Raw genomic sequence first — 26,462 nt, 5'->3', positions numbered from 1 at the left:
ACCGTGATAGCTAGACAGTTGAAATTTTCACAGATGATGTATTTCAGTTGCAGCTATAACAACAAATACTAAAAACAGAATAAAATAAATATTTAAGGGGGGCTCCCATACAACAAACATAATTTTTTTGCCGTTTTTATAAATAATGGTACGGAACCCTTTGTGCGCGAGTCCGACTCGCCCTTGCCCGGTTTTTTAGAATAAGTTGGTTTTTAAACATCGTTTAGGCCATTTAGATGAATCCCTCGTTACTCAAGGCAAGGAAAAGATTGTTTTAATAAAATGCTTAGGTATAACTAGGTGTATTAATAGATAAATGTACTTCCTATATTTCGGCTTGATAATAGTTGGTTAATATGATTAGGCTGTTAATCTAAAGTTACCAGATAATTTCAAAATCACAATCATCTGCTAAAATTTTACCTACTTATCAGAAAAAAAAAAAAAAATATATATATAGTTTTGCCTATATTCGGTAGCTTATCTTAACATATAGGCCCTACTTGAGGATGCTTAAAGGTCTACGCACATTATACCTACTTACATCAATTCCACAGCCACACTACTGCATCACGAACTCAACTTACACGTCGTAATCGAATTTAAACTGTCGTGCCTGCATGTCGTGAGACATAATAAGTTGCATTAAGCTAAAGACCAGGACTGGATTGGATATCCTTCGATACCTCCCTTTCGGGAGGTATGAGTAGCCGTGTCCGCCGTTAGGCTGCGACGGCTGTAGCAGGTCGCTCCCCACCGATGTGGGGAGGTCATCCCACGTGTTTATGTGGACGTGTGTGCTGCTGGTGAAGGCCAGGTCTTCGCTACCAGTCGTTACCCAACCCCACGACCCCTAGCCTGGTGATACCGGCCAGGTTTCGGAGCCCTAAAGACCGGTGGCAGCATGCTTGCATTTTTATCACCTGTCACTATGCCTATCCCTTTCGCTCTTATGTACTTGTTAGAACGAGTCAGGTATGGTGACAAGCGATAAAATGCGAGCGTGCTTAGACCGGCTCTCCGAAACATGTCGCGCGAGTGACTAAAAAACACGTGAGTTAAACCGTAAAATTAGCTTAATGTCACACGTCGTACACTACAATAACATACATTCTGAAACTCGTACTCTAGGAAATACAACATGAGGCTTAAATAGTACATTACGATACAAGTGCGAAAAATAGGAAATTCGAAACGAGTGGCGATAAATTAAAACACGACCGAAGGGAGTGTTTTAAATCGACACGAGTTGCGAATTACCTATTCGCACATGTATCGTACAACGTTTTACAGTACATATGGCCCTTTAAATGTTCGACACAGTAACGTAATATGCTACTTCTCGCACTAGTGCTATAAAGTAGCCCCATATGTACTGTAATATATATATTGTAACCGCGTAAGCTGAAGACGGCTTATCAAAATATATAATCACAATTAATTATAATCGGATGTGACTGTTGTTAATCATTAATGTTTTTTAGGAAATGTTAGATATTTGATTGTTAACAGATATAAGTAGGTATATATGCAAAAATAAGTAAATTACCGATAAGAATTCATAAACAACTTGTCGCAAATACCTCGCAACTACATACCCACTCTACTTTATAGTAGTAGTAGATGTTTAGTTAGGTAGATTTAGGCTTTCCCGTCGCATCCTAAATACATGGAGCAATGTACCATGAAGTCTCAGTTTTTAGTTCGTTGGTCTTTCCACGGCTCAACAGCTAAAACAGACAAACCATGACTGTCATCAAACACGTATTTAAGTAGGTCAAACAACAATTTTATTTTATCTAACGATACGCTACGGCGGTTGCGATTGAAGGCTGGCTGAAGAACCTCCGGAAAGCCATTTGTGGACGTCTCGTACGGACAACCAGCAGCTGCGAAGATCGAAGCAGATCTCCACCAACCTATAATATAAGACATTCCACAGTTTCAATACCATACCACAATATCAGACTTGAGCCCAATAAAATTAAATTTAAAAAAGCACTAAAGCTGCACCAAATGAAAACACTTGGGTGACAATTGTATGCCTGTGCCTGCAAATGTCACTCAAGTGAAGTGAGTTATATTTATGGTGTTAGTTTTAATTAAGTAATAATATGTTACGTTGATTATGTATGTAAGATTGTAAGTACTTATAACAGAGACTCGCGCCTGCAGTCAAACTGTGCAAACAGTTTTGCAGGAAACTGTATTAGATTATAAGTTTATTTCATGTAATAATAATGAATAAATAAAAACGTTACGCAGAAACACAGCGTATGTAAATAGTTTTGTATATTTATGAAGGTTCTCCTTCTGTTAAAAGGGTTCACCATTTTAGAGCCCTTTGGAAGGGGAGACCCTACAGGGTCTTTAGTTTGTCTCAGTAATCCCAGTAGCCTAAGGGTTTTCATGAGCCTTGCAGTTTTTTTAGATATAAATAGATTCATACATGTAATATTTTGGATTACGGGGGTGGCTTAGCGTAAAGCTAAAACTCCCAGGTTAAATAAATGAAAAAAAAAAAAAAACATAATAAACACCTCGTGCATGTGGCTCCACTATAGTGGGAGGATTATTAACTGATTATCTTGTCAAAAAAGTACAGGTCGTTTTTAAAGACATGCTTAATGAGTAATGACATAATCCGTCGGTCTCTCGCCACCATCAATGTTCTTGAGCCGACTGGCATTATCAAGGATGATGGCAAGATGCCTGATGAGGTATCCTTGGTTTCTTGGAGCCTGGGACGGATGTTAGTTTAGGATGCTACCTGCGTAGACTCACTGGCACCGTAACACCTCCAACGGACTAATGTAAAAGCGGGCGCAGTAAATTTTGAAACGCAATAAATATAAGAGCCTTTGGTAGAGAGTATATAGTAGTAGGTCCATGGGGTCCCAGCGTGTACAAGTTTTTTGCAGAAATCGCGAAACGTCTGGTTGACGTAACTGGTGACCGAAGAGCTGGCGGCTTCCTCGCACAACGTATCAGTATTGCGATACAACGACGAAACGCCGCCAGCGTCCTTGGTACAATGCCTCAAGGGCCTGTTTTAGATTTAAGCTAGTTATAGTAATCCTCTGTATATATCCAAGTGCCTAATAAAAGGAATAAGGTTACGGTGGTTAGGGTAAATCCACCTATCGGTGGCACTCTACTGTGTTTTGTATGTTTGACCTTTATTAGGTATATCAAATCAAAGTTGGTGAAAATATTTTTACTAATCGGTGGGGAGCTAGCTTATAACCTATTTATTCATACTCAATATCTTTCAAAATACATGTGAGTTGAGTATTGTAAGTTCATTTTGTTTACTCTGCCGTAGATTTACTGGTACTCTTAATCATGAATCGACCACGTGTATCTTGTTGTCAATGGCGATTAAGGAAATCAAACGAGATAATAGCTAATGTGTGGCCATTCCCACCTTAACCTTGTTGACAATTACCTTATCTTTCGGGCGTGTATCCTTATCATTATTTTGTAAATCTTCGTACCTAATACGTTACATTTATAGAACCTATAGTATGTAATGAGTCCCTAGCGACTTTCAGATTGATGGTCTCTGTGATAAGGTACGAAATGGTACCGAAATTAATTCCTTGATCGTACCTAATATTAATCGGAATTAAACTTTCGTGAGACATATTCCGAAATATTTAGATACCAAGGTTACACTCACTTAAATTTACGTCGCTATTGGTGACATGTTTCGGACCCATCGGGAGTCCTTCAGGCTTGAGTGCTCGCGTCGAAAAAATGAAGAAAGTTCAGTCGTTTGTTTATGCAAACAAATAGGTTAATTTCACTAGACTTAAATCGACCAGGATATGGACCGTGATTACCTTTTGTATTGTTCAAGCTCCCGTTATTTCGACGCAGTTACTTTTTTTTTTTTTTTTTTTTTTAATATTATAGGACATTATTACACAAATTGACTAACTCCCACAGTAAGCTCAATAAGGCTTGTGTTGAGGGTACTTAGACAACGATATATATAATATATAAATATTTATAAATACTTAAATACATAGAAAACACCCATGACTCAGGAACAAATATCCATGCTCATCACACGAATAAATGCCCTTACCAGGATTTGAACCCGGGACCATCAGCTTCGTAGGCAGGGTCACTACCCACTAGGCCAAACCGGTCGTCAAAAGTTACATGCATCTTGTTCATGGGTAACTGGAGATAGCGGGCGTCAAAGTTGTCTAGTCCCATTGTAGACCGCGCTCGGTCTACCCTCATTCATGCGCGTCGGCTGTGTTCGCTTTCAACGTTACCACACTTGTTGGTCTGTCTGAGCACACTACAGTCACAGGGTCACTAGGCGTGTTTGATTCGGATATCACTGGTTTTTTTTGCACAAAAACAAAGAACCTAATTGCGATTTTGTCAGTGCCATATTGCGTTTATGTACATATATAGTTAAGGAATCGAATGGTACGTTTTTTTTTCCTTTTTGGAAGTTTAATAAAGCTTATATTTAGAAACTTAGAGGTCTTTTATTTTTTATTATTTCCATATGTTTTTAAAGTTTCCAAATTGTGATAAATTCCTCATTTTCTATCTATTTAACTAGATTTAGTTATAAAAATCAACATGTTACCTACATTACGATTGTTTTCTTAAATTTCCCCTTTGTTACAGTCCCGAAAAGTGATAGCCATCCGTCGCGAAGACCAGTCAGTATGGGAGCGGAGGGCGCCGTTTTCTCCATTAAACGTGAATCGCTTCGTGCGGAACGGAGTCAAGGTCATCGTGCAGCCCTCAAATAGGCGCGCTTACCCCATGCAGGTACATGGTCAGTCGGTGTAGGAGTGGCCAGTACCGCTTCGCTGCCCCCCCTAATCTTCAACCCCCCTAATCGGCTCGCTTACCCTATATATCCTACATGCTTGGACTATGGTGACTAGGGTTTGCACGACAGATCTGAAATTTAAGGGAAGATTCGTGGATCCGGATCCAGATCTGATATATATGTTCAAATTATTTTCGGATACAGGTTGCAAACCCTAATGGTGACATATAGAAAACTAGCCAAGATGCCAATCGTTTGCGCCGTAGCGAACGAAACGCTATCGAATCTGTGTCGCACTTATATGGAAGAGTGATAATGAGACATTATCGTTTAGTTCGCTATGGCGCAAACGATTGGCATTTGGGCTACACCCTTGATAAGAACCATTCAAATTATTGTACAGTCGCCATCAGATATATCGGAGCGGCGAAGGTGCTCACAAATATCTGAACACGCCTCTATTGCCATAGCATTAGAGGGCGTGTTCAAATATTTATGAACACCTTAGCCGCTCGATATATCTGATAACGACTGTAGTCTAAGCTTCTAATGAAAATGATCTAACCAGAAAATTAAATAGTTGTCTTATTCTAGTCTTACATAAGCGCTGGCGCAGTGATCCAAGAAGACATCAGCGAAGCCAACGTCATCTTCGGCGTGAAGCAGACTCCTATAGACCTCCTTATCCCGAACAAGACTTACTGCTTCTTTTCACACACCATCAAGGCACAGGAGGCCAATATGCCCATGCTGGACGCCATCTTGGCTAAGGTAACTATTTTGTCATGCAGACGTTAGGAATATATATCAAACCCTAGTCACACTCTTACACGGAAAAAGCTGGAATTAAGAGGTTTTTCTGCACTATGCTACTAAATGTCAGTTGACAGTTCGTATCTTCTACGTGTGTATGTAGTTATGTGTCAAACCGTAAACTGTGACGTCACACAATTTTCAAAGAGCGTTTTGGGCGCGAAAGCATCTGTCAAAATATATTTTCTTAATTTAACATATTTAAAGCCGTTTTAAGTATAAAAGTTGAATTTTAGGGCAACTTTTAGTTAATATAGAACGTAATACAAGCGTTTCAAAAAATTGGAAACAACCCTATTACAACAAAATTTGCCCAATCCAATATACCAATAGCATTCGGCGGAGCGGAGAATAGATGTGGATTGCATCCAATACTATTGATTGATTCCTCTCATCTCTGTCTCAGTAGAATTGCAGCCTAAGAACCACCGCACACTAGCGTGTTTTGAGCGTCGGCATCTAGTCCGCTATGGAAAATTGCATCGCTGCGCAGTTGCGCCAACGTTGCAACGAGCAGCAGCCATAGAGTTTACTAGACGCCGACACTAGGGAGACGCTAGTGTGTGGTAGCGCTTTGACAGGAGCTTGCGGTATTCTTTCTCTTTTTTCTTCGTTCCTGTGTCTATCTGAGCACTTATTTCTAATCTCCCTAACCTAACCTGATTAGACGGTAGCTAGGACATACTTATAACAAAGTGGTTTTTTTTTCAGAACATCAGACTAATAGACTACGAAAAGCTGATGGACGATGCAGGCAACCGGGTGGTAGCGTTCGGAAAGTACGCGGGCGTTGCCGGCATGATCAACATATTACATGGACTCGGGCTGCGACTGCTGGCGCTGGGACACCACACGCCCTTCATGGTATGTAGAACATTCTAGACTATACCTTGAGGTGGAACGTCTTTGAAAAACACAACATCTGCAACATTTCACATACAGAAAAGTTAGCATGGGGACTTGACCATTTTTGACAGACTTCGAATGAGAGGATGTTCACTATTCGGCTAATTTCCTGAAGAATCTGTGTAGAAGTTTTACGTTATTGATATGACGTTATTTATATGTTCCTACCTAAGTACCTATCTTCTAATGACATGATTTTGATTATGTATACAATTCATTATCATATCAAGACGATAAATAGGTAATAAAATATACCCTTAGATACACGTATCTTGGGTAATCTCGGATGTCGTGATAAGTGTTGCCACGCTACAATTTTACCTTCAGTTTATACTGACCCACTAAAGAAAATGAGACGACTTTACGAGTAGTTCATAAATAGAGTGTTGCTATCACACTTCAAAGCCACACCGTTATACTAAAAAAAAACTACATAGAACTCTACTTTAGATAAGTAAAACTAACGAATATACGTAAAAACTAGCAAAGTCAAATCCTGAACTTTAATTACATCCCAATTGAATTAGAACTTGGCAACCCTATGGATCTCAATTTTTAACGGCGAAGTTAACAACAACGCGTATTCTTAATATTGAACTTGGCTCTCATTTCACATTTATGTTTTGATGGGATGGTTATCAAATTACACATCACGCAATCGTCCGCAATTACAGAACGACCACTAAGGTCAGAGTTGTGCTTGATGCTAGTGCACAAAGCAGAAGCGGAATGCAATTAAATGACATATTTAACGCAGGAGTAAGTCTTTGAGCTGACTAGTTCTGCATTCTGTTGACATTGTAATTGTTTGCTATAGCTATCAGGGTTATTCTGCTGGCTGAGAACTGTTTAGTCTTTAGAACTCCCGCCCCATCCACACTTGCTTCCATTGTGTATTCCATTAGCGTGCTATTATTTTAATGTAAACTAACCGAACTAGGTGACTCAGTCATTTCACCAATGAAATACCACTTTTTGTTTGTGGAATTATGTCATTGGCTGAGTTGGTATTCCATATCCTGCGACAACTCAGCCAATGACAACATTCGCACTAAACGCTACTCATCCAGCTTTCTCATGCGAACGGCTAAGGAGTGGAATTCACTTCCTGCAAATCTATTCCCAGTCCACTATAACTTGGACCTTTTTAAATCGAGAGTGAATAGACATCTTTTAGGTAAGCATGTTCCATCCTAGACTGCATCGGCACTTTCCATCAGGTGAGATTGTGGTAAATGCTTACCTTTTCGTAAAAAAAAAATACTTTGTTTAAATTTTTTAAGGTCCGTTTGATTAGAAAGAGATGTATGTGTTACTGTAAAAGCCCGAAGTACGGTAAAACCTAGGATATACCAGTAAGACCTAGGTTTTACCGATGCCGATCGGTAAAAGCCCGAAATGTGAAATAATTATTGTTCACTTCGGGCTTTTACCGACATGGATTTGGTAAATCCTAGGTCTTACCACGTCGACCGGTAAAGGTTGAATCATCCACTGGTTCTTGACATTATTAGATGAAAATCTTGTATCAGTGTAAGGCGCGTTACATGTAGCGCCAGTTAGAGTGATGCTTCGTAAGTAATGTACAGTGTGTCACATACCCATTGTAAGCAATATGCCCAGTTGGTGGGAATTTTCGGGCTGTAGCTAGCCGCTGTAATGGGTAACAGAAACGCGTTCCGTATGTGGTTCGTTTTCCAGATGACTAGGGTGCATATCGCGAACGATTGGCATCTTGACTAGGTACCAAGGTTTAGGTATAGTTTACAGTAAAAACAAATTAGGTATCTATTAATAGTTCCCGCCTGTTGAAGCGACTATGGATGGGTGATCAAATGACACCCAGATGCTTTCAATTAAATAATTTTGTTTTAAGTAAAAAACCTTTTGCCAAACGTGGGTTATGGTAGTGGTTCGTAAGGGAGAGAAATAAGCCTGTCTGGTTCCGTGGTATGTTGGTACTCCCCTGTCATGCTAGTTGGTCGTACCGAGGGCCGCTCCTGGTTAGCCAGGAACGTCTTTAAGCGCCGTGGACAGCTGATGTGAATGCGAAAGGAGGCCTCCGCGTCCCTAGGAACTATTCGTACGGCCGGTCGGAACAAAGGAACCGCGCCGGTAAAGGGTTATTTGAACCGGAATCTTACAGCTCTATTCTGTAAGACTGCTGTCGACCGAAAATGCGATTTTGTGTCTTAAGCAAGCTGTCAGGTACTACAAGGACAGGAACACGCCGATCTATGCGTACTTTCTGGACTTGTCAAAGACGTTTGACCTGGTTGTGTAAGACAAGCTATAGTACAAGCTTACAAAAACGGGAGATTCCATTGAATATATCGCGTTGCTTAAACATTGGTACAACAGCCAGGTCAACCGAGTGAGATGGGCGGGAAAGGAGTCTGACGAGTACAAACTACAAAGTGGAGCGAGACAGGGAGGGCTAACATCCTTTCTCCTTTTCAACGTCTACGTAAACGAGTTGATCGAGGCACTCAGCAGGGCACATGTCGGTTGCCATACAGATGATGTGTGTTTTAACAATATAAGTTACGCTGACGACATGGCGTTGCTGAGGCCTTCGGCTGACGCGGTACGACAGCTCATCAATATTTGTGAGGAATACGCCGGGCAGCATGGTCTAAAATACAACACGGCCCAAAGTCAGTTTGTTATATTCAAAGCTCGTAAGTATAACCCGTCTACGGAGCCGAGGATCATGTTGTACCCCTCAAAGTTGTAGATCGCTTTAAGTATCTGGGGCATAGCTTACAACTGAATTGAATGACGATCTGGATCTGGAAAGGGAAAAAAGAGCGACAGCAGTGAGAGGCAATATGCTTGCCCGCAGGTTCCCACGGTGTAATACATCAGTTAAATTGACGCTCTTTAGAGCTTACTGTCAGACTTTCTACACATGCAGCCTGTGGGTGAAGTTTACACAACCAGCCTAGAACGCATTGCGCGTTAAATATAATAACATATTGAGGATGCTGTTGCGGCTGCCGAAGCACTGCAGCGCGTCCGTCATGTTCGCTGAGGAGCGAGTAGATGACTTTTGCCATTAGGCGGAAAAGAATCGCCTCCATGCTGAGACGGGTGCGCGGCAGCAGCAACAGTCTACTCAAGGTGTTGGCCGAGCGCCTCGAGTGCCCCGTTATAAAGTTTTGGGTGGAGGTGGCAATTGGGAGAGCGAAATAGAGTATGGCAACCTGCGCCCCCTACTCTCCACACATCTTAGTGTTTAGTTATAAGTTCTTATTTTTGTTTTTCTCTTAGTACCTACCTAATTAGCATAGTTTTAAGTTTATACTAATAGTCGTTATGGATCAGTGATCTGAAATAAACGGTTTTTTTTTTTATTTATAATCAGGGTACGAGACAAAACTTAAATACGTCCTTTTCTACATATTAAAGGTTGTGCTAAACTATTTCTTTTATACCTAACATTTTATTCTCTAAGAAAAGGAGACACTTGACCTATCCGACGCGTCGCGTGTGATGTCACGGCGCGAAGCTCATGAACGCGACCGCACAGGACCGGACCCTAAAGGCATCAGCGCCAGAGTACTTTGAACGTACCGCGCGATCAAAACTGCTAACGTTGTTGCTACGCTGAAACTACTCTCGCGATTGTACAGTCGCGCAGAGTATAACCTAATCTTACTTTGATTAGAATAACGTGCATCGTTACACTGTTTATTGCTGTCCCGCTCCCACTGATAATATATTTAACACTCGTATTTCATAAAAATAGTCATAGTGCTGACTGTTAATGTTCTGGTTTTGCTGTAGGTTTAGTTACAATTTTTCAACAACAAGCCGCGGCGGCTCTCTCTGGAGTACGGAAGGTGGGACAGGGAGAACACTCCCCTGATATGGAATATATCGTATGACTGGGCCATAAGGGGGGCCCAGCTTCCCTGCATGATCACCATCTGCTATGCTGACGACACCATGGTGGCTGTGCGGGGAAGGCACATGGACGATAACTTTTTCAGAGCGGCGGTAGCGACAGAGATGTCAGTGGGTCGCATCGAACGCCTAGGATTGAATGTGTCCCTCTCGAAGACTGAAGCAATTGTCTTCGAGGGACCTGGAAGGGCGCTACCTGAGGACTTAACTATAGCTGTTGCAGGTGAGAGGGTTCCGGTCAATTCACACATGAAGTACCTGGGTCTTGTTCTTGACCGGAGGTGGAATTTTGAACAGTATTTCCTCAGGTTAGCGCCCCGAATCGTGGGTGCTGCCTCAGCCCTTAGCCGGCTATTACCAAACGTGGGTGGGCCGATAGCCCCTTGTCGGTGCCTGTACGTGGGCGTTGTTCGGAGCATGGCCTTATACGGGGCACGAATTTGGGCAGACAGGCTCTTGGCTAAAGCCAAGCCTCTCCTAAGGCGTCCGCTGAGGGTGGTGGCCTTGCGCATAATAAAGGCATACCATACGGTTTATTTCGCGGTGGCATGAGCCCTGGCAGGTACTCCACCCTGGTAGCTGGAAGCTAAAATGATAGCTGGAAATTACCGTATGAAAGCAGAGGCCAGAGCGCGTGGAGAACGCCTCGACCCAGAGGAGGCGAAGAGAGAGCAACGACAGGCTGTCAAGAGACTGTGGGACCGCTGAAAGAGCGACCAGGAGGATTCCTCCTATAGAGTCCGCAGTATAGGGGCTCTCCTCCAGTCATTCAACCAGTGGCTCCATAGAGAACACGGGGTGCCCAGCTACAGATTGACGCAGGTAACAACCGGACACGGTTGCTTCAACAATCTGCCATGACACGGCCCAGCACACACTTGAATCGTGCAGGCGATGGGCTGTGGTACGCCAAAACATGGTGGTGGCAGCGGAAATCACGAGTGGGGACCTCTCGCTGCACGACGTCGTGTCGCCCATGTTGCGCAGCAAGAGGGCATGGAAGGAAGTTGAGGTCTTTTGCGAAACCGTGATTTCCCTAAAGGAAGCAGCGGAGCGGTTGCGCGAAGATAGTGCAGATGCGCTACCGCTCCGGCGTAGGCGGAGAGGGAGGGTCTCCTCCCTAGGTAGGCAATGTGCCCTAGCCAACAGCTAGTTCCTCCCCTTCGTAGAGCCAGTGGATTGGGGGGCCCAGACGGAATGGCTCTGCACGTGTGGGAGGAGAGCCAAGCGTCCTGGTGCTCTTCCTCATTGGCGCGGGTGTCCAACACAGGTCAGTCGGGCTGCCGAGGGGCGTCGCGGATAGAATGCCGCAAGCGATCCCCTGACGCTCCCCTAACGGCAAAGAGGATGACACCGCAGGGGATGTTAGTGGGTATTCTCTTCCCCTTCCTCTGGCTAACAGAGGGAGTTACGGGAGGAGCGAGTCCCACATACCACCCGGGTGGTAAGAGAATGACTTTTTTGTTAGAATTTATGAATATATTTTGCATGCAACACGTTTTTTTTAAATATACTACCTTAAAGAAAAAGTAGAAGAAATCAGGAAAAATCATGAAATATTAGTTATGGCCGCCTTCCCTTGGCGCGCAGCCCACCGTGCACCCCCCAATGGGCTTCCCCAGCCCGAGGTGAGATGCGTAAATGCATTTACCCCTGCGTCAAAAAAAAGAGGACAGGGAGAACACGCTTATCATTCATGCTGTTGCTTTCCAGAATAACTACCCCGCGTGACCCTGACGTAACCCCGTCGCCTCTAAATGGCGATCCAATTATGCCCCGTAGAATCATGTGTCCATCTGTTCAAGAGGTGTTAGTTGCACCACCCACACCGACCCCCGAAAATGTAAAGGGCATTAATTATTACTCGAGCTGGAGTTCCAAGAGGCGATGGCCTCGCTCAGTACTGCCTGAGCTCCAGCGCGGTCCCTCGGTACTTATTTATTAGGATAATGTTCCTTTTTTTGCTCAAATTAAATGCCTATGTGTGTTTTATTGATATTAGTAAAGCGACCTGGTCTCGAAACAATATTTTAAACTTAATAGAGCAAATTTCTCATTACTCCTAAGAATATTCTCCGGAAAATTCTCCGACACATTTCTTTATAAGGCGTCCGTAGTATTTTGAATACAAACTATTTATTATTTATATCAAGTTGTTTCTTTGTACATGTGTTTTTCGCATACTTGAGTTTTTACAAGCTTTTATAAAACTTAATCTTGGGACCTAAACTTGACACTTGAATTTTGGTTTATGTAAATCGGAAGAAAAGTACGATTTAGTATTTTTTTGGAAACAAAAAACATTGTTTGTACAAGTTTTTATCGCTTACCGTACTTTTCTTTCGTGCGGTACGTTCAGAGTACTCTGGCGCTGATGCACTGCTGCCTTTAGGATACGGTCCTGTGCGGTCGTGTTCATGAGCTTCGCACCGTGACATCACACGCGACGCATCGGACAGGTCAAGGGTCTCCTTTTCTTACAGAATAAAATGTTAGGTATAAAAGAAATAGTTTAGCACAACCTTTAATGTGTAGAAAAAGACGTATTTAAGTTTCGCGTCGTACCCTGGGTATAAAAAAAAAAAAAAAACAAAAGACACCGTTTATTTCAGATCACTGATCCATAACGACTATTAGTATAAACTTAAAACTATGCTATTTAGGTACTTAGAGAAAAATAAAAATGAGAACTTATAACTAAAAACTAAGATGTGTGGAGAGTAGGAGCGCAGGTTGCCATACTCTATTTCGCTGCCCCAATTGCCACCTCCACCCAAAACTTTATAACGGGGCACTCGAGGCGCTCGGCCAATACCTTGAGTAGACTATTGCTGCTGCCGCGCACCCGTCTCAGCATGGAGGCGATTCTTTTCTGCCTAATGGCAAAAAAGTCATCTACTCGCGCCTCAGCGAACATGCCGGACGCGCTGCAGTGCTTCGACAGCCGCAACAGCATCCTCAAGGTTGATTGATTTAATTGAAAGCGGGTGTTATTTGATCGCTTCAACAAGCGAGAACTATTAATAGATACCTAATTTGTTTTTACTGTAAACTATACCTAAACCTTGGTACCTAGTCAAGATGCCAATCGTTCGCGATATAATAATCTCTGCATTATGCAGTGCACCCTAGTCATCTGGAAAACGAAGCACATACGGAACGCGTTTCTGTTACCCATTACAGCGGCTAGCTACAGCCCGAAAATTCCCACCAACTGGGCACATTCCTTACAAAGGGTATGTGACACACTGTACATTACTCTGCTCTCAGGACTTCTACATCCCTACTCACGGCGTTCGAATTTGCAGTGAGTAGAGTTCACTCTCACCTTCAGCAAAACCGAAAAACCTAGACCTATATGACTAGTAAAATAGCCGAAACAATACGAAGCATCACTCTAAATGGCGCTACATGTAACGCCCCTTACACTGATACAAGATTTTCATCTAATACTGTCAAAAACCAGTGCATGATTCAACCTTTACCGGTCGCCGTGGTAAGACCTAGGATTTACCAAATCCATGTCGGTAAAAGCCCGAAGTGAACAATAATTATTTCACATTTCGGGGTTTTACCGATCGGCATCGGTAAAACCTAGGTCTTACCGGTATATCCTAGATTTTACCGTACTTCGGGCTTTTACAGTAACATATACATCCTGTGTGTTCCAGCACATCGGACCAGCTCACAACTACCGCAACTCGAGCATGGCGCGACAAGCCATCAGAGACGCCGGGTACGAGGTGGCGCTTGGCATGATGCCTAAATCACTGGGACCACTGACGTTCGTATTTACTGGCTCAGGAAACGTGTCCCAGGTATGTATGAGGTATGATGGATACTCAAGGATAGGTAATATCCTCTAGCGACCCACGATATAAGGAAAATTGGCAATTGAATTTGAATCAATGGTATTAGAAAATAGAGTTGAATTTGTTTTGTTAACAGACTTCAAAAAAGGAGGAGGTTCTCAATTCGATTGTTTTTTTTTTGTATGTATGTTACTCGATATCTCCGAGAATCGTGAACCGATTTACAATTTTTTTTTAACCGAACGGGTTTAACCCCGAGATGGTCCCGTTGGCACCAAGTCGGGGTCTGATGATGGGATTTTGGAGAACTCGAGGGAACTCTTCAAATGTTATAGGTACATGTATGGCGCTTTTGGTAATATTTGAAATCGGTTTTATTTTTTGTTAAAAAGTTTTATTTTAAAAGCGAACGAAACAAAACGAAAACAACTCTGTTTCATTTAGTTAAGATTTACATTACACCTCATTGGAATATGAGAATATTAGTACAAGTTACCTCCAATGAAATGTAAATCTTAATTAAATGAAACAGAGTTGTTTTTGTATTGAACCCTAAGCGTATATACCACTCGAATGTTGGTTCGGGTTGCTGGGTCCAAAGCTGAATGAAGAGGTCCTTCAAACTATCTGATAAGTGGGCACTTATCAGAGAGTTTGAGGAAGGAGGAAGATGGGGCCAGGGATCGGAAACCGGTATTTTTTCTATGGGAACGAAAACGGTATTTTTTCGTTCTTTGTTAATTATTTCATTTCTAATTGGGCAATCTAATAATACGAAGTCGTTATCTAAAAACACAACCGAGTCCTATATTTGGAGTACAAAATAAACCGAAATATATGTTTATTTCAAAGTTTTTCCAAAAAACCGGTTCCGATCCCTGGATGGGGCAATGTTGGGGTATAATATAGTGCCGTCTACTATTTAATTAATCAATCGATAAGTAATATTCAATATAATATAACTATAATTTATATGATTTCAGGGAAGTCAAGAAATATTCTCAGAGCTACCCCACGAATATGTTCCACCGGAAATGCTCAGAAAAGTAGCGGAACATGGAAGTAAGTTGTTCTTCAATATATCAGCTTTTTAAACTCATATTTAGGAAAACTTTACTATTGTTGACTAGCCTCTAACGATTGCTGCTGAATAAAGCTTGTTTTGAGGCAGCATGGACTGGTTACTTTCCAAAAATAGAGGCCAATAACTACACTTAACAGAGCCTATTGCCAATAATAGGCTTACCTTACTCGTATTTAGGTACTTTTTCATTTGCGCAAGATACTTTCCTACATTTACTATCTGAAGGTTTAAAAAAACACTTTTCTACATGTTTATGATTACAGGTCCAAACAAGATCTACGGGTGCGAGGTGCGCCGGCGGCACCACTTGGAGAGGAAGAATGGCGGCGGTTACGACGCGCAGGAGTATGAAGAACACCCTGAGCGATACATCTCTACCTTCGCGCAAAAGGTAAAATATGGAGTCACAATTGTACAATATATCTCCCTCTTTACATTGTAATTAGATTACTAAATAGGTTACCTTTAGGATCCTACAAATTCTTTTATTCGAGTTCAAAAACAAATTTTTACGGTGCTGATCTATTTTAATTAACAGTTTTCAATGATTCACGGTTTCGCAAGACTTAAATCGACCGGGATATCGGGAGCTGAAAACAATATAAAAAGTAATCACGGTCCATATTCCGGTCGATTAAAGTCTATTTCAATAATCTACTTTGTGCAATCTACATAATCATTCATTTTATTTGACTGCCAGAACAAGTACAACTTTATTTTCAATAGGCAAGCGCTTACGGTAGGTAAACAGCTGATTATTCGCCCTTACAGTGCATCAAGATTGCGCCTCATTACCCTTGCAGTTTATCTTTAAGATAACGCAGTAAACAAATACGACAGAATAACATCGGCTGCGTTATCGGTCATGGAGTGGGCTAGATTAATTCTATTGGCTTAATTTCACTTTCAACGTCAAGTGCTAAATACGTAGCCACATTTTATCCATTTGGGGACTTTGTACATAGCACTGATCTACTTAAAACTCTGCCTTTCTGCTCTCTTAAGCAATTTAAGCATATCCAAGGAGCAAGGCCCGGAACCGGTTTTTAAAATACCTGTAATTACCTGTTTATTTCGGTTTTACTCCGAACTTTTATAAGAACGCGAACGTTTTAGGAACTTTATTCTAACCTAAAAAAACCGACATAGGAATAAACCGGTTTTTATTGTTCTAAATCGGTTAGTTTGACAAGAACTGTTCTCATAAAAACCGGTTATATAATAACGGTTTTTCGAGCGAATCCGAAATAAAAAAGGTTTTGCGCCGAGTACATGATAACGGTTTGGAAATTTAACCGGTTTCCGAGCCTTGCCAAGGAGTGAGCCTCTTACTTACCAATGTTGGAGGGTAGAATAAGTTTTCTGCCAACAAACTGCTATGCAGTTTGGCAGATAAGTGATCATAGCCGATGTAATTTCTCTTTTATAAATAAATTAAAAAAAAAACTAAACTATTCTCCGTGAATATTAATGTACACTTTCTACATATTCAAACTAGATATCTTCTCATTACTTCTTAAGCTCTTTTAAAGGTATCATGGGAGATAGGGCTTAAATCCTCACCACCACTACCAAATTTTATGCTTTGGTCTCGGACCGTCTAGAACACAAAATAACTAGTGTAATATTTTGCCTATATCCCTTTTAGTCTACATCGCTAACGGTCTAAAACACAAAATAACTAGTATAATATTTTGCCTATATCCCTTTTAGTCTACATCGCTAACGGTCTAAAACACAAAATAACTAGTATAATATTTTGCCTATATCCCTTTTAGTCTACATCGCTAACGGTCTAAAACACAAAATAACTAGTATAATATTTTGCCTATATCCCTTTTAGTCTACATCGCTAACGGTCTAAAACACAAAATAACTAGTATAATATTTTGCCTATATCCCTTTTAGTCTACATCGCTAACGGTCTAGAACACAAAATGACCACTTATAGGTAGGTTAGGTTAGTTAGTTATATTTTAATGGCCGAAGGCCAAACCGCACAGAAATAGGAGCCCCGACCGCGGGGCTCCGTCGACATCGCTAACGTAAAGGTAAATCGACGATACGTAGATAAATAAAGGTCTAAATAATTGTAGTCATTTTGTGTTCTAGACCGTTTGCGATGTAAACTAAAAGGGATATAGGCAAAATATTACACTAGTTATTTTGTGTTCTAGACAGTCTGAGACCAACCCAATTTTATGCAGTAAAAAAACATGTTTTCATCAACAGATAGCACCCTACACGTCCGTGCTGGTGAACTGCATCTACTGGGCGGTGGACAGCCCCAAGCTGCTGACCATCCCCGACGCCAAGCACCTCCTCATCCCCTCCAACACGCCCTGGCTGCCCAAAAGCATCGGCGCGCCCGCTCTACCGCACCGGTCAGTACTATGTAACAGCAATACTAAAGGTGCTAGATCTGGTCTACATTCAGCTCTGGTGGCGGTAGGTCGTGGTGATTCCAAGACAAAATAGTGGACAAACCTACCCACATATATACCACGTGTATATACATGTCATACACTCCTAAAAACAGAGACTATTTTTGAGCTTTACTGTAGTAGAATAGATAGATAATATACGCCTTAGTTCCAACCACCGTGATCTTATAAATTGAGATAAGTGGGCGTGGTAAGGCGTTATGTAACCAGAAACAACGAGGATCGTCTATCATTTTTCTTCCGTGTACATAATTCTCCTTCTTATATATTTCCCAGAATGCTGGCAATTTGCGACATCTCAGCAGATCCAGGCGGCTCCATTGAATTCATGAACGAGTGCACCACCATCGACACGCCCTTCTGTCTTTACGACGCCGATAGAAATAAGGACACTAAAAGGTTTGTTCATTTTAACCTCTTTTCTCCACTTTGGGGGTCGTCTGCTACCGCTATTTGGCCAATCATCATACTACAAGCACTTGGACACTTTCAGCGCTCTGTCTACAATTGAAATTGCTCTAATTCATAGCAATATTCAGATTATTAATGTTTCTTGTTTCTATTAAACCATCCTGAATTTTTTAAAGTCTGTGTGAATATTTGGCTGATTTATGTGCGGCTCGAAGGACCAAAAGTTAGAATAGAGAAGAACCACATTTTCTTCCTATAATTTATAATACCATATCATATTTTAGTTTCAAGGGCCCAGGCGTCCTGGTGTGCTCCATCGACAACATGCCGACGCAGCTGCCGCGCGAGTCTACGGACTTTTTCGGAGATTTGCTCTTCCCCTATGCTGAGGACATCATGAAGTCTGATGCTTCGCGGCCCTTGGAGGAACACGACTTCTCACCCGTGGTTCAAGGGGTAAGACATAATATCCATAGACTCAGTATGATTTCGTTCTATCTCTAGATCAGTAAATATGGGCAGATTTTGAGCTCCTTGGACATGAGATATCGACGCTAAGAACGAAGTATAGTGTCCGTGCTAATGTAATTGGAAACCAACAATATAGCTATTAGCTACATCGCATCATGCCAGTATATATGCTAGTCTTGATGTGCAGGGCTCGAAAAAATGCCCGTCATTTTGAAAATATAACCCTGTTTCGTATAACAGAGACTTCCTTAAACGAATTTCAACTATTGAATTTGCCCCAATGGCGTCCGTAGAATAGACTGTTAACGAACATTTTGGACTAATAAATGGGTCGTAAAGGTCCTAAATCACGGTTACTGTTTTCAAAATGAAGCGTTTTTCCGAGCCTTGTTGATGTGGCTTTTCCTCCTTTTTTTCTTTGTTGCTATTCAAATATTCTGTAATAAACTGATAAGGGTAACCAACTCGTTATATTCCTACAAAATCTACGTTTTACAGGCTATAATCACGAGCAACGGCAAACTGACACCGCCTTTCGAATACATCAACGAATTGCGATCATCAAATAAGTAAGTTTCCAGAATATCAGACATATAGGAGCGGCTAATATCCTCAAAGATATCTGAACGTATACTTTAAAAATGGAAGGAAAGCGTGGTCATGGTAGAAGGCGCACATCATGCACTAAATTATAAGAGACTGGTTGAAAATTAAGAGCATAAATAGACTAATTCGCTGACTGAAAATAGAGAGACATATAGACATATGGTCGCCGACTTTCTGAACGGAGATGGCACGTGAAGAAGAAGAGATATTTGTGAATACCTTAGCCGTTCCGATATACCTGGGCCCTTATTCGACATGCTAAAATTGACGTTTCGTGTTGATTTCCATTTGATGTGAGAAATATTGTGACTTGTCGAATTGCTATTATCACCACCTGTCAGTGAACAATATCCACACTAGAGGCGGGGCGTTGTACCGGAATAGTTTTTGGAACAGGTTATTTGTAATAGACTACTTTTAGCTTGTCGAGTATTTAAAAGTACGGACTTTGATTTCTGAAATAAAACAAATATGAAACTTTTATCACCTCGTACCTCCATTCTTACCGTTACTTTAGGTAAAATAAAATTTTGTTAACAGATGGTCGTCTGGGTGTCTGTTGTATCTAAAAATAATGTAATAATATATAACAAAAATATGACAATAGATTCATAGCCTTCACTCAAAACGTCACCATATTTCCGACCCTTACCGAAATAATAAGTCGATATTTGTATAAATAATCCTTATTTGTAAGACGCCTAAGCACGGCAAATACGTAAACTGCCTATTGGGGGTCATACTCGTAAAACTGGTATTATAGACGTACTTTTGGTACGAGTAACAGAGACGTACTTTTGGTACGCAGTCCCAGCTCTAGTCAGGATTCTAGTTGTCAAATATAAGCGTGTCGAATACGTATTAGTTAACTGTCAAATGAAATTAGATCAACGGTAGACTTTTTTGTCGATGGGTATGGCTGCCATGTTTGGATTTATGACATTTAAAAGGGGATCCTAAGGCAGAGAGTAGTTTTTTCTGTACGATTTTGATTCTTCTACTGGACGCAAGATGGAGTTAGCTGCCAAATTCCGATCAGGCTGACGCAACTAGGAAGAAAAAAGTTTTGTATGGAATTTGTTTCGCAAATCATTGCCAACGAAGAAAAAGAAAACGTCAGTGCTACTTATTCTGTCAAGTTTACATCAAGTCTACTGTCAGCCTAATTGCTTTGTTTGTTTTGAAGGCTTCAATGTTTTGTTCGGGTATTTCGTGTAATTTCTTTATTATTTAGTGAAAAAATCGAAAATAGTCAACCGTGATCAGAGTAAAGAGCGAGTTTGTTACAATGCCAGCGAGAAAACGGTTTACTAAGTGTGAAATATGTGGCAAGCGAGCCACTCGAGAAAATCACGAAAAAAGGGATTTTATGGCGAAATTTCCCTTGGATGAAGACTGGTAAGTATTGCTTTAGATACTTTTGACCTTATTTTGGGTCAGCAGGCTATAAACACATCGAAAATTAGATATTTTACATTATTTTTCGTTGTGAACTAGTATATAATTAAATTAAATATGTGAAATTTCCTTAGAACTAGCATGCAATATGACCATAATTAATTCGTCGAAGATTAATAATGCATAAATTATCTATTACTTATGCATTAATGGTCATTAGTTAACATATTTTTTATCTAGTGATTATTTAATATATTAACCTAAAATGTAAGAAAATTAATCTCTGTTTTTATGATAAATAAAGAAATATTATAGAACATTATTACACAAACTGACTTAGTACTAAAGTATGAATGGCATGTGTTGTGGGTACTTAGACAACAATATATATATATACCCACAACACATGCCATTCATACTTTAGTACTAAGTCAGTTTGTGTAATAATGAATATATATATATATGTACATAGTCCTAATTTATAAGTATTTATAAATATATAGGAAATACCCTTGTCTCAGGAACAAATATTCATGCTCATCACACTAATAAATGCCCGTTCCAGGATTTGAATCTGGGACCATCGGCTTCATAGGCAGGGTCGCTGCCAACAAGGCCAGACCCGTTCTCATGATTAACTGACATATAAATACATAAAAAGTTAAAGCATTGATAAAGGGTTGTTGATAACTGGTCTAACTGGATGCCGAAAAACATGATTTATAGATGCATATTAGCGCGAAATAAGCAGTTAATCATCTCATTAGCAAACACATGGAATATAAACTGTAAATAAAGTCATGTTTTTCCAAGGCTGTATGTTTTCAGATGCAGGCAGTGGGCCAAATTTGTTGGGAACGAAGACCTGATACATCTTCTCATAGAAAAGTTACATTTATTCAAACATGTATGTGCACATCATTATGAAAATCAAGCATTTAATAAAATAAAAAAACATGACTTAAAAACTGTATTAAAATAATTCGGGTCCACATTAAGCCCGACCAGATAGTAGTCCAATTAAGAACTATCTACTATATAACATACAACTTAAATGTGGACTCGATGCTAACCTGATTTCGAGTACAAAATTTGTAGACAGGAGCCTATGTTTCAACCCTCCCCATTTTATCGATATCGATAAGAATCGTAAAGCGTGTAGCGTACTACACTATTTAAATCGCTTATGTTGGTACTATGGTTCTTTGACAGTTCTTTGTCGTACATTTTGGTAATGATTTGCGAAACAAACTGATTCCACTCGCTAGTATGGAAGTCCCGTCTCTTAAAACGTAGTGATTATATGCAGTTGCGTCGATGTAGATCTATCATAAAAACGTACATGTGACGCATGTGACAAATGAAAAAAATATCTTGACAATTAACATAAAGCAATACAATACCACAAAATGTCAACAAGAAAACAGATTTATTATAAAAATACAAATTATATACAAAGCTTCATTTTAAAACCAATGGTCGTGGGTTCTAACCCCGGCTCTTAACAATGTGCATCTTGTAACATGTACCGATTGCTTTTCAGTAAAGTAAAATATATTATCATTAGGAAGATGGAGTATCCCCAATAAGGTATATTTTCCCCTCTGGGTTAGAAGGTCAGATAGTAGTGAGACAGGGAGATATAGTGAAGAATGCGGAAAAACAAGCATTTATTGTGTTGTTAGGCTAGTTTATTTTCAAAATTTGAAAACGAACGCAACAGCATGCTCAAAGCCCCCTGTGAGTCAGAATCTGTTAAATTTAGGCTTAAGACGAAACAGGAGCTGAGCCCGTACACAAATTTGAGATTTTTAGGTAAAAGGTAAAAAATATCGCCGTCGCGCTGACGAGTGTGGCACCCCGTACCTAGCTAGAGACTATCCCTTGTGTGTGTACCAACAAACCAAATTTTAGACAAATATGATACGTCTTCTTCTTCTTTGTCGTTGTACTCTTTGCAGAGCGTCGTGGTCAACTGCTGATATCAGGCGCAGATGTTGCTTGCCGTACGATTTCTCGCCATTTTTCGCGGTTGGGGGCCATTCTGGCAAATGCGTTCAGGGGACCCTTCATGGCAGATTTGATTTGGCCAGTCCATCGCATAGGTGGCCTTTTGCGCGGTCTTTTTCCGTTTGTTCTACCCTGCACCACTAGACGCTCTATGGAGTCGTTGTTCCTCCTCGAGACGTGACCGAAAAAACTGAGTATGCGGGTCTTTACGAGAGTCGGAAGGCGCTGCTTGATACGGAGTTCTTTAAGGATGGAGACATTAGTCCGAAACTCGGTCCAGGATATCCCCAGCATTTTCCTCCAGCACCATATTTCTAGGGCGTCTATCGTCTTCTCCTCTGTCTTTCGGATAGTCCAGGTCTCCGCAGCGTATAAGAATATAGGAAAAACGAGGGCCCGTACAAGCCGAACCTTCGTGGTGTTTGTGACGTTTCGGTGATACGTAGCCTATACGTAAAAACTAGCCAAGACAAATCCATTATAATTTCAGGATTTTCTACACAGCACAGAACATGGCACCCATATAGATCTCAATTCCGTTGTCGGCGAGTCAACAACGACACATATTCTTAATATTGAACTTAATTGGCTCTCATTTCACATTTATGTTTTAAATTAATTATAGGCATAGACATACCATATCCTATTGTAAGTACAAAGTTTCAGAGCAATCTAGCTAGCCGATTTAAAATGAGAGCGAAACTACATTTGTATGGAGAACCGAATTTGCTGCGGACGCACAATGTAGCATAATCGGATTAGGACCAACCTCGAAATCTCTGTAACAGTCATGAAATTTATTATGTATATAAATTAAAGGCCCCTTTTTCATGCCCAAACCATTTAACATTTGGGGACCTCGAGGAATCCGAGCCATCTTGGAAAATGTGTACCATCAACACAACAGTCAACATTAAAACTTATTAAATTCTACTCAAAAAAGTTCTCGATATCTTTGCGGAACAATACATCTTGTTATAGAGAATACTTGCTGAATCTAAGTTTAACGCTTATACACTTCCAGGGGACATTCTCTTAAAGGGAAACTCGGAGGAATATGAATTCTATTTTTAACTATACATTTGTACGTGGTCTACCCCAATATTAACATTTTATTCTACTGCGACTACACCAGAAAGAAGGGTTATGGGTGTAAGTACTGATGTTTCAGTACACCCAGTAGCTAGGTATTAGGATACTGGACGGATTTTTTTAAATGACGTATCGTTCGATTCCTCTTGCCATTCACAACCTACTTTTACTTGTTCTATTAAAGAAAAATCAATACAGCCGCCTTAAGAGGACTCCGAATATTAAATCATATTTTTTCTTCTAGCGCCTAAACTATTGAGTCACTGTATCACCCTGATCAGTAGATCCACAGTTAGTATACAATTGCTATGCAATACAAAGTTACTAAAATTAACGGAAGAAAAAAGTTTAGGGCTAAATAATACGTCATTTAAAAAATCCGTCCAGTATCCTAAGCTACAGTCTGTCCTGAATCCTCAGTACTTATACCCATAACCCTACTTTCTGGTTAAGTTGCAGTCAAGTAAAATATTGATATTGGGGTAGATTATGTACAAATGTATAGTTAAAAGTGGAATTTTTATTCTTCCAAGTTTCCTATTAAGAGAATATCCCATGAAAGGGTATAAGGGCTAAATCTGGGTTTAGCAAGTATTTTTTAAAGCAAGATAATTTTGTTTTTCGCAAAGATGTCTGAAACTATTTTATGTAGAATTTTATAAGCTTGAATGTTGCCTTACACGATTATTGAATAAAGAACGTAGATTTAGAGTAAAACGCGAATTTCTCCTGGATGGTCCACATTTTCCAAGATGGCTGCGGTTCCTCGAGGTCCCCAAATGTCAAATGGTGTGGGCATGAAAAAGGGGCCTTTAACGTATACATACCAAATTTCATGACTGTTCAGACATTTCGAGTTTGGAACTGTAACTGTACTGCGGACTCAACCTTCACGTTATAATTTTTTAAGTATTAACGTTGACATAGTAACGAAAATAATAAACACGTCAATTGAAGTAAACAATATTATTATATGCAAGAAAATTTTGCAAAATAGGTACATTAATGATTAATATGTAAAACACCATTAATTATTGAATTAAAATTATGATTTTGTGTTAAAAAATATGAGACCAATGATACAGCCCGATTACACGGGCTACATATTAAAAATGATTATCATGGAAACAGTAAATATACACAGGTGAACAAAGTTATAGTAAAATAGGTGCATAATTTCAGAGCTTGCCTGGCCCACCTGTACCACCTACCATGAGCACGGCCGTCTCCTACTATTATTTTTTTCTAATACCTATGGCCTTACTAGCGAACAGTATTCCATGTTCTTGATCCAGAATTTAAACCCTTAACTACATATTTGTGGCACTTGGGGTTGAATTTGAAACTCTAGGGCACTAGTGTGGCTCTATGAGAGCGCCTTATATAGGCTTCTGGTGACCAGAGGATCAGCATTGTTAACCAGCGCGGAAATGCACCCAGCCTTCTGAGCACCCTACCGAGCGACCAGAATATAGGGCAAATATATTATGTATACGTTTTTGACTTAAGTGTTTTTATCATGTTTTATATTTAAACTTACAGATGTCGAACTACCAGCAAAGTTTTTGAAGAGGTGTAGTTTTTATATTTCCTGGTACCAAACTGATACAGGAAATTGGAACATCAGTAAATAATCTACACCGAAGACAATGAAATATAGTCACATAATACTTTATTGTTTTATTTTATTAAAGAAATCGGTAAAAAAATGTGTTAACTGAAAAAGATAAATTTTATTTTATTTGTAGTTGAATAACAAAATATGTATTTAATCTCCTTTTAACATAGGAATTATCTTTGTGTAGGTACATATAAATAATAGGCACTTAGGTCTTGGTAAGTAATATAGACAGTACAGTAGGTCTTATCTTAATAATTTGAGATCTCATACATGCGTTCCGATATATCTGATGGCGACTGTACATACAGTGGGGTCGCGTATACGAGTACAAAGAGCATTAAAATAGTTGTTGATAGACCAAGTGAGCGAGCTACTATGGTACCTATCTTTATATCAATTTTATGCATTATGTAATAGCGCAATACAGAAAAAAAATTGACAAATGTAGTATTATTTTTATAGTAATAAAGGTTATTCATGAACCATCTCGTAATTTAAAAAAAACGGACTCTATCTCTAAATCATATGCCTTATATTTACAGATGTGTTAGGTTACAACTTGGTTCGTGAACGTGGTTTAGAAGCAACTTGAGACTGGGTGCGGAGTAAATTGCATCAATTTTTTTTACAATTTTGAGCGTTTGTAGGAGAATATGTGGAGCGAGCATTATTCGACGTGTAGGTGTGGGTTCAACAAAAAGATCGCATGTCAATAGTTCTTTATTGTCGTTAAAATTCAATTAATAATCGCCTTTATCGACCATCAACTGTGTGGTCACTTTTTAATTGATTGACGTTGTCAGGTACAGTTTCACTACTCGCCGCCGCATTGTTCATAGCGCATTACTTATCCTATCGAATACAAGATGTCGCTGATTCCTGTAAACTTATGTTTTAAAAAAAAAAGACGCTTTACTCTATGCCATATATTGTAGGAAAGGAAGGGTATTCCCTGTCGTACGTCAAAAAATCCAAGATGGTGCCCAAGCCCATGGACAATAAAGTCTAGCAATAAAATCAACACTTGTCAAAATTTGACATTAGCAATCCACAGTCAGGTGACAATCAAATCAAACCG

At 40.1% G+C, this 26,462-nt stretch overlaps 1 protein-coding gene across 1 annotated transcript in view; it reads left to right on the top strand.

The window, feature by feature from the left end:
* Positions 1 to 26,462, top strand: part of LOC133534213 (alpha-aminoadipic semialdehyde synthase, mitochondrial-like) — a 36,059-nt gene that overhangs the window by 1,330 nt on the left and 8,267 nt on the right. Inside the window, exons 2-11 of the mRNA XM_061873307.1 lie at positions 4,657 to 4,803; positions 5,402 to 5,578; positions 6,332 to 6,484; positions 14,107 to 14,253; positions 15,231 to 15,309; positions 15,595 to 15,722; positions 17,564 to 17,715; positions 18,052 to 18,174; positions 18,471 to 18,642; positions 19,156 to 19,226. Of these exons, the coding sequence (XP_061729291.1) occupies positions 4,657 to 4,803; positions 5,402 to 5,578; positions 6,332 to 6,484; positions 14,107 to 14,253; positions 15,231 to 15,309; positions 15,595 to 15,722; positions 17,564 to 17,715; positions 18,052 to 18,174; positions 18,471 to 18,642; positions 19,156 to 19,226 (1,349 nt within the window). The remainder of the gene's footprint in view (positions 1 to 4,656; positions 4,804 to 5,401; positions 5,579 to 6,331; positions 6,485 to 14,106; positions 14,254 to 15,230; positions 15,310 to 15,594; positions 15,723 to 17,563; positions 17,716 to 18,051; positions 18,175 to 18,470; positions 18,643 to 19,155; positions 19,227 to 26,462) is intronic.

This window comes from Cydia pomonella, unplaced genomic scaffold (genome assembly GCF_033807575.1).
Source record: "Cydia pomonella isolate Wapato2018A unplaced genomic scaffold, ilCydPomo1 PGA_scaffold_70, whole genome shotgun sequence".
NCBI classification, from domain to species: Eukaryota; Metazoa; Arthropoda; class Insecta; order Lepidoptera; family Tortricidae; genus Cydia; species Cydia pomonella.
This window is presented reverse-complemented; position numbering and strand designations above follow the sequence as displayed.